Here is an 8,808-nt window from a genome sequence, read left to right as displayed (position 1 = left end):
ACAGATGAGGAAACGGAAGCTGATCGGTTAAGTGAGGGTCCGACGCTCTAAGCGCTACTGGTGGACCGAGTCACCTGGTCATAGCCCCCCGGAAAGGCGCCATAAGCATTCCAGTAAGTGAAAAGAAGGGAGAGGGGACATTCTTGCCAGGGTTCAGGGGGAACAAAAACGCTTCGGAAGCGCGCAGGACTCTGGTGCCTCGTAGTTGTAGTGTGCACAGGAGACGCTAAATAAGGCTGGAAAAGTGCTGACTGTGGAGTTTTGAATATTTCAGAATTTTACAGGGAAGGTACTACGGAACCATTGAAGATTTTAGGGGAGCAGCGGGAGGGATTCTTCTGCACATAGGAGCTCCTCTTACACTTTAATGGACATGAATTTCGTCGATGGCCGCATCAAAGACGCTCTTAGAGCGCTTTCCGCCGGGGCTCCTCTAGCAACCTCGGCGCTCTCCCGCCCAGATTTGGGGTGGGTCGCAATCCGCGGGGAAAACAGCTGGTGCCCAGGGTTGCGAGGGCCACGCGGGGCTCGGCTCGCTCCTCCCACCGCGTCCCCACCGGCCTCCCGCAGGAAGGGGAGGGGAGGGAAGGAAGGAAGGGAGGAAGGGAGGAAGAGAGGCGCGCAGAGGGCGAGGGCGAGGGCGAGGACGAGGACGAGGACGAGGGCGTAGGGCGGCCGCACAGCTTGGACTCTTGGGCGCGAGCGGCCGCATCTTTAGCGCCCCCGCTGGAGAGCCCGAGAAGACACCCATTCACCCTCGGAGAGGCCGGCGGTGAAGGTGACCGGGCCACAGGGTGGGGCCGGAGGCGGAACCCGTGACGCAGTACGGCTATGGCCAGCATCTGGGCTAAGCTGCGGATCTTGGAGGGCCGGACACTGGTGAGAAGCGCGAGGGCTCCACGGAGTCCCTGTCTTCCATCTCCACAGGCTCCCAACCTTGGCCTCTCCTCAAGAATCCTCTGCCTTCCTTTCTTCCTTACCCTGATCCTGGCCTTGGGTCCTCTCTTCTCCCCCTGGTACCCCTTCTTTCCCTGATTCCTCACCCCCTCGGGTTTCTCCGGACCTTCCCTGCTTCAAGTCTTCTCTCTTTTCATCTCCTCCGCCCCTCCTTCCCTTCTCTCGTCTGCCAGCCCCCTCCAGCCTTCCCTTCCTCATGCTTCCCTCGAGCCCCTAGGCCCTCCTTTCCCTCCCACAGAACAGGTCGGCCTCTGTGGTGCCTAACATCTCTCCAAAACTTATGGTCCTTCCTCAGCCCCAGGGATAACAGCGGAAAGGCTGCAGGTTTGCAATCTGAGGAGTTCAAATTTTGATTCTGCTATTTTCTACCTGGGCAAGTCACCCCACATTCCTGGGCCTTAGTTTCCTCATCTGTAAAGTGAAGGAGACCTGAGCTAGAGGGTCTCTGAAGTTGGGGACTTCCTGGTTCTCCCCTTGTCTCTTCTGGCCCCTCTGCCTTACATTCCAGAATGGGTCTTCCCATCATTGGATGAATCCTCTTCTCTTTATCTGATCCTTTTGCCTCCTTCTCTTCTCTTCTAGCCTTCCCTTCCCTCTTGTTTCAGCTTCCTTCTCTCTCCTTCACCTCTTCCTGTTCAGCCTTGGCTAGTTATAAGGAATGAAAATATTTGGGGTGGGGAGACAAAAGCCCTAGGATTAACTTTTTAAAACTTATTTTTCCTTTTATTCTCTTGTCACCACTCTTGTCTGCGTCCTCCTGGCATCAGGCTGAAGAGCTAAGATGGAGCCAGACCCGAATGTTCTTCTCTTGGCTGGTAAGCACCCACAGGCACACCTCCTATCCCTCCAGGAGAACTTATGGACTTTGACCAAGACATGTGGCACTAGGCTTCCAGCCCAATTCCTCATTTCCCTTATCTGGAAGGTGATAGGTTCAACTCAGTGATTTCGTAAGATTCCCTCTAGGGTTAACTCTCTGAAATTCTGTGCCCATCCTGCTTAGGTCTGCTTCCAAGGCATCCTTCAAGACCCAAAGAGAGAGAGAGAGTCCAGGGAGGTAGAGATTTAGAAAGAAAGTTGATAGATCAGAGAGAGACAGAAATAGATTAATCTACAAGTAGAGATGTTTGTATATCTCTCTTCTCTCTCTCTCTGCCTCTTTCTCTCCCTGTCTTTTTTCTTCCTACTTCCTGCCTCTATATATGTTTGTTGTTTTTCAGTGGTGCCTGACTCTTAGTTACCCTATTTGAGGTCTTTTCTTCCTTTGTTCCTTTATTCCTTTCTTTCTTTCCCTCTGTCTCTGTCTGCCTCTCTGTCTCTCTCTGTCCCTGTTTCTTTCCTCTTTTTTCTTCTTTGTCTTTGTTTCTCTCTCTCTTTCTCTCTCTCTCTCTCTCTCTCTCTCTATATATATATATATATATATATAATATATATATATACACTATATGTTGTTCTTCAGTGATGCCTGACTCTTAGTTACCCTATTTGAGGTCTTTTCTTCCTTTGTTCCTTTATTCCTTTCTTTCTTTCCCTCTGTCTCTGTCTGCCTCTCTGTCTCTCTCTGTCCCTGTTTCTTTCCTCTTTTTTCTTCTTTGTCTTTGTTTCTCTCTCTCTTTCTCTCTCTCTCTCTCTCTCTCTCTATATATATATATATATATATATATAATATATATATATACACTATATGTTGTTCTTCAGTGATGCCTGACTCTTAGTTACCCTATTTGCATTTTTCTCTTTTTTCCCTCTTTCTGTTTCTCTCCTCTCCCCCCCCCCATATATATTTGTTGCTCATCAATGGTGCCTGACTCTTACTATATTTGAGGTTTTCTTTCTTTTTAAAAAAACCCTCACCTTCCATCTTAGAATCAACGTTCTATAATGGTTCTAAGGCAGAAGACTGGTAAGGACTTAAGTGACTTGCTCATGGTCACACAGCTAGAAAGTGTCAAGGCCAGATTTGAACCCAGAACCTCTTATCTCTGGGCCTTGTTCTCAATCCATTGAGTACCCAGGTATCTCTTGGTAAAGAAGTGGTTAGTCATTTCCTTCTCCAGCTCATTTTACAGATGAAGAAATTGAGGCAAACAGGGTTGAGTGGCTTGCCCAGGGTCACACAGCTAGAAAGTGCCAGAGGCTGAATTTGAATTAAACTCAGGTCTTCCTGACTATATCCACAAGCCCTGTTCTCTGTCCACTTCACCACCTAGTTGCTGCCCTATATATGCAAAGAAAGGACTCCAAATCCTTCCTGGTTCTGGGGAATAAGTCACCAGGTCAGTTGATGAAAGTGGAACCAGTTGCCCAGGACCAAAAAGAAGGAAATCTGTGCCCTTGGGAATTAGCAGATCTCAGCATTCCCATCTTTATCATGGGGTCATAGGAATAATCATTACTCATTGAATGTCTTGAAGCTTATCACTGATCTTCTCTGGATCCCAGTGACCCATTTCATATCATTCTAGGGGAATGATCTCTGCCTACACACATTTAATCAGAGAGGAAAAAAGATCATAGGATTACAGGCTTTGTCATGCTTCCCTTGAAGTAGCTTGTAATAATGGCTAGAATCCTGGATTTAGTTAGGAAAACTTGGATGCAGTTTCTATCTCAGATATATATGCTGCACCTCAGTTTCTTCATCTGTAAAAATGAGGATGGTGATAGTGCCTGGCTTACAGGCTTTCTGTGATGACAATTATGATGTTAAATAATACAAAGAAAGCAAAACTTAAAGCTCTGTATCAGGGGTTCTTGGGCAACCAGATGGCACAGTGGATAGAGTACCAGGCCTGGAGTCAAGAAGACTTATCTTCATGAGTTCAAATTTGGCTTCACACACTTACTAGCTGGGTGGCCTTGGGCAAGTCACTTCATTCTGTTGGCCTCAGTATCCTCATCTATAAGATGAACTGGAGTAAGAAATGGCAAAGCACTCCAGGATCTTTGCCAGGAAAACCCCACATGGGTCATGAAGAGTCAGAAATGACTGAACAACAAATGAAAATCAAAGGTTTTTATCCTTTTTGTGGGTGTCAATGATTCCTTTGGCAGGCTGGTAAAGCCTAACTTAGAATAATATTTTTCAATTTATGAACTACATAGGAATACAGGGGAAGCCAAAAATATTTATCAAACTATTTTTAAAAAGTTCATTATGTCCAAAAAAATGCGTGCATAGTGGGGCAACTAAATGGCTCAGTGGATTGAGAGCCAGGTCCAGAGATAGGAGGTCCTGGGTTCAAATGTGGCCTCAGACATTTCCTAGTTGTGTCACCCTGGGCAAGTCACTTAACCCCCATTACCTAGCCCTTACTGCTCTTCTGCCTTGGAACCAACACCCAATAGTAATTCTAAGGCAGAAAGTAAGGGTTTAAAAACAAACAAACAAATAAATAAATCTGTGTATACCCTTTGACCCAGCAATTACCATTACTAGGTCTGTATCCCAAAGAGATTAAAGATAGGTGAAAGGACCTATTTGTTAAAAATATTTATAGTCACTTTTTTTTGTGATTTACAAGAACTGGAAATGGAGGAGATGCCCATAAACTGGGGGAAGATCGAACCTAGTTGGGATGTATGATTGTGATGGAATCTATATACTATATAAGCAATAATGGGCAGGATGATTTCAGGAAAAAAACTAGAAAGACTTACATGAACTGATGCAAAATGAAGTAAGCAGGACCAGGAGAACAGTATACCGAGTAATAGCAATATTTGAATGGCTTAGCTATTCTCAGCAATATAGTGATCCAAGATGATGCCAAAGGACTCCTTATGGAAAACCTCCTCCAGAGAAATAACTGGTGGGAGGGGTGGTCCTGAATGTAGATTAAAGCAAGCTTTTTTTTTACTTTATTTTTCTTAGGGCTTCGCAGAGTCTGTTTTCTTTAGCAATGTGGCTGATATGGATATAGGTTTTGCATGACAGCACAGGTATAATCTATATCAAATGTCTTGCCTTCTCAAGGGAAAGGGAGGTCAAGAATTTGGAACTCAAAATTTTTAAATAGAAATGTCAAAAATAGTTTTTACATGTAATTGGAAAAATATATATAAAATCTAGAAAAGAATTAAGATAAAAACCAAGTTTATGGGCCCCAGGTGAAAATTATATAACAAAAAATTTAGTTGGAGGGGATATGGCAAAATTGGGACATTAATGCATTGCTGGTGGAGTTGTGAATTGACCCAACTATTCTGCTGGGTTTATATTCCAAGAGATAATAAGGAAAAAGACATGTGCAAAAATATTCATAGCTGTGCTCTTTGTGGTGGCAAAAAATTGGAAAATGAGAGAATGCCCTTTAATTGGGGAATGGCTGAGCAAATTGTGGTATATGTTGGTGATGGAATACTGTTGTGCTAAAAGGAATAATAAAGTGGAGGAATTCCATGGAGACTGGAACGACCTCCAGGAAGTGATGCAGAGTGAGAGGAGCAGAGCCAGGAGAACACTGTACACAGAGACTGAGACACTGTGGTACAATTGAAGGTGATGGACTTCTCCATTAGTGTCAATGCAGTGATCCAGGACAATTCTGAGAGACTTATGAGAAAGATTGCTATCCACATCCAGAGAAAGAACTGTGGGAGCAGAAACACTGAAGAAAAACAACTGCTTGATCACATGGGTCAATGGGGATATGACTGGGGATGTAGACTCTAAGCAACCACTCTGGTGCAACTATCAATAATACAGAAATAGGTCTTGATCAATGACACATGTAAAAAACCCAGTGGAATTGCATGTTGGCTACTAGAGGGGGGAGGAAGGAAGGGAGGGAAAGAACATGAATCATGTAACCATGGAAAAATATTCTAAATTAATTAAATAAAAATTTTCCATTCAAACAAAATTAAAATAAATTTAAAATCTTAATTAATTTTAAATAATTTTCCCATGATTACATGTTGTCTTACCTCTTCTCTTCCCCCTCCCAGAGCTGAAAAGCAGTTCCACTGGGTTATATGTATATTATCACTCAAAAACTATTTCCATATTCATGTTTGTAAGAGTAATGTTTTAAAACCAAAACCTCAAATCATATGCTCATATAAACAAATGATAAATCAAATTTCTTTTTCTGTGTAAAACAAACAATTTTTTTTAAACCCTTACCTTTCATCTTAGCATCAATACTGTGTATTGGTTCCAAGGCAGAAGAGCAGTAAGGGCTAGGCCCTCACTGGTTTACCTTTTCCAAGTTCGAGTGCCCAGAGGGCAAGTTCAAGCTGTCTATGAACCCCAGAATTTTACTGGAGAGAGTTGAGGGAGAAAGTGCTTGCTTTGGGTGGCTGGACAGAGGGGTGGGACATGCAAAAAATGTCCTCTGGCAAAGGGAAGAGGGGAATTGGAGAGGCTCCCGAGTACAGTCTCTGCATGTGTGCCATGTCTTTGACAACACTGAACTAGGCAATGGGTGTTAAGTGACTTGCCCAGGGTTACACAGCTGGGAAGTGTCTGAGGCCATATTTGAACCAGGACCTCCCATCTCTAGGCCTGGTTCTCAATCAACTGAGTGACCCAGCTGCCCCCCAAACAAACAATTTTGAAAGACTGATCAGAGAAATTACTAACCCTGATTTCAGAGGATCAATGTTGAAATATGTTACCTTCTCCTGACAGAGGGATGATAGACTAATATGAAGAATGAAACACATCTTTTGACATGGCCATCAAGGGAATTCATTTTGCTTAATTATGCACATTTGTTATAAGGTCATTTCTCCTCCCCCCATGGGAGAGTGACTTGGAAAGAAGAAAAATAAATGGGGAAAAAACCCTCAATAAATTCAAAGTTTTTTGTAGAAAGTCCTGCTTGGAATAAAGATGATTAATTAATTAATTATTACCCCTTTATCCATAGGGGAAGTGGATTCCAAGAAAGAAGCCACTGATTGCTCAGAAAACTCCCATCAAAGTAGAGCTGAAAGGAGGAAAAAGATATAAGTGGTGTGTTTGTGGCCGAAGTAAGAACCAGGTAGGACTCTCCCTAAGAGTGAATGTTGGTGACGATTTTCTTTAGCTTCATGCAGCACCTTATTCATAGGAATAGACAGTGAATGGTGGAAGTGATCCAAGATTGAGACTTGGCATGGAAAGATCAGTGACAAAATAAGGGGACAAGACACTTAAGGGGATAGTAGAGTGGAACTAGTTGACCAAAAGGTCAAGAGAGTGAAAGGAGGAGGGCAGCTGGTACAGAGGGGGTGGTCTGGAAAAGAAAGGGGAAGTCATTGTGTGGAAGAAGAACAGGATTAGAGGTTTCAGGGCAGAAGGAAAAGTGCAATGCCAATAGATTGTGGTCAGATAAGGGAATTTCAGAATTAATAAGCTTGAAAATAGAAGGAGGAAAAAAAAGAGTGCGTGTTAGGTAGGAGACATCCCTAGTATCCTATGGGACCATACCCCTGGCTGCCCTCTCTTTCAGGGTTCCAAGACTCTTCCACCTTCCCTCCCTTAGGAAAACTTTCTGAAAGTCAGGGGGAAAGGAGGAGGTCACTCACAATCTGGGCCCGTTTTTTGGGGGACATAACCGTCCTGATCTCCCCCTTTCTTACCAATTCCTTTTCCTCTCCCTGCCTTTGAAAATACAACTCAGTATTTCCAAGAAGCCATCCCTAGGCTTCCCCACCTTGACTTGCTGGATAGCTCCTGTGCACCAAGATCAGGTTCCTTCCCACTTCCCTCTCCATCCCTGCTCATACCCTATGGGACATCGACCTGCAAGCATGGGCCTGAGTGTTTATGCTTACAATCTTCTTTCCCCTGCAGCCCTTCTGTGATGGCTCCCACCTCTTCCAGGGAACGGGCCTGTTCCCCCTCTGGTTCAAAGTTAAAGAAAACCGTACAGTGTCTCTTTGCACCTGCAAGGCCACGCAGAAACCCCCGTATTGTGATGGCACTCACAAGAGTCAGAAAATACAGTGTGCTCAAGTGGGCTCCCCACTCTGATCAGTATGTCACCCTGAAGGCCTTGGGTTTGGGCTAGGAATAGCTCTTGTGACATGGGAGCCTTCTTCCCAGGCACCTTGGAGGACTTGCCCATTTCTGAGGACCCCAATGCCACACTGCTCCATCCTCCCAAGACCCTGATGTTGTTCCACATCTGGATCTGGACTCTGCACGTATCTCCTCCAAAGGTAGGAGATGGTGGGTGTCTCCCCCTGGATTTGATATCCTGACCTGGTGGTCAGAGTGTAAGGGTCCCTGGTCCTTTCCCCCACAGCCTGGGACCTAGGAGCAGGAATTCATTCCCATCTGGCACCATTAAAAATACCTAGTAATGGTTTTTCTCAATGTGTTGCTTTTTCTTAATTTTCTAATTCTTTTTTTCATTAACATGAGTAGATGAGCTGTTTCCAGGATCTCTCCCCATTTGAGGTCTTCCTAACATAAGATACCAGCCTCTCACCCAGCCTCTCATTTGACATATGAAGAAACTGAGGCTTGTTAGAATGTATTTTGGTGGGGGTACACCAAATACTTGTCCCATTTACCTGGCAAACAGTGATAAGTTTGTTGTTTTTCAGTCTGACTCTTCATGACCCCATTTGGGGTTTTCTTGGCAAAGATACTGGAGTGGTTTGCTATTTCCTTCTCCAGCCCACTTTACTGACAAAGAAACTGAGACAAACTGGTTTAGAGACTTGTCCAAGGTCAGACAACTGGTAAGTGTCTGAGGTCGGATTTGAATTCAGAAGATAAGTCATCCTAACTCCAGGTCTTTACTCTAGCCATTGAGCCACCTGGCTGCCCCTGCAGGAATACTAATAATAATAATGGTTTCAAGGTTCCCCAGCCTTGTCCCCTTTCCCCCATCTGACAGTCCCTTAAGAAAA

The 8,808-nt window shown here is 44.4% G+C and overlaps 1 protein-coding gene across 1 annotated transcript; it reads left to right on the top strand.

Annotated features, from left to right (window-relative positions):
* CISD3 (CDGSH iron sulfur domain 3) lies at window positions 1–8,266 on the top strand. The gene is made up of 4 exons (XM_007482327.3): window positions 1–879; window positions 1,725–1,772; window positions 6,834–6,947; window positions 7,742–8,266. Exons 1-4 carry the CDS (start codon window positions 832–834, stop codon window positions 7,919–7,921), a joined length of 390 nt encoding a protein of 129 aa, XP_007482389.1. The 5' UTR covers window positions 1–831; the 3' UTR covers window positions 7,922–8,266.
* Window positions 8,267–8,808: the final 542 nt, after the last annotated feature.

Source organism: Monodelphis domestica, chromosome 2, assembly GCF_027887165.1.
Source record: "Monodelphis domestica isolate mMonDom1 chromosome 2, mMonDom1.pri, whole genome shotgun sequence".
In the NCBI taxonomy this organism is placed as follows: domain Eukaryota; kingdom Metazoa; phylum Chordata; class Mammalia; order Didelphimorphia; family Didelphidae; genus Monodelphis; species Monodelphis domestica.
Note: the sequence above shows the minus strand (reverse complement) of the source record. Positions and strands in the feature narration are given on the sequence as shown.

What these genes read in the sequence shown, in the direction of transcription:
- CISD3 (XM_007482327.3), top strand. Translation starts at nt 832, where the DNA reads ATGGCCAGCATCTGGGCTAAGCTGCGGATCTTGGAGGGCCGGACACTG. An exon ending in TCTTGGAGGGCCGGACACTG is followed by an intron (nt 880 to 1,724) that starts GTGAGAAGCGCG and finishes TCCTGGCATCAG; the next exon opens with GCTGAAGAGCTAAGATGGAG. An exon ending in GTGGCCGAAGTAAGAACCAG is followed by an intron (nt 6,948 to 7,741) that starts GTAGGACTCTCC and finishes TTTCCCCTGCAG; the next exon opens with CCCTTCTGTGATGGCTCCCA.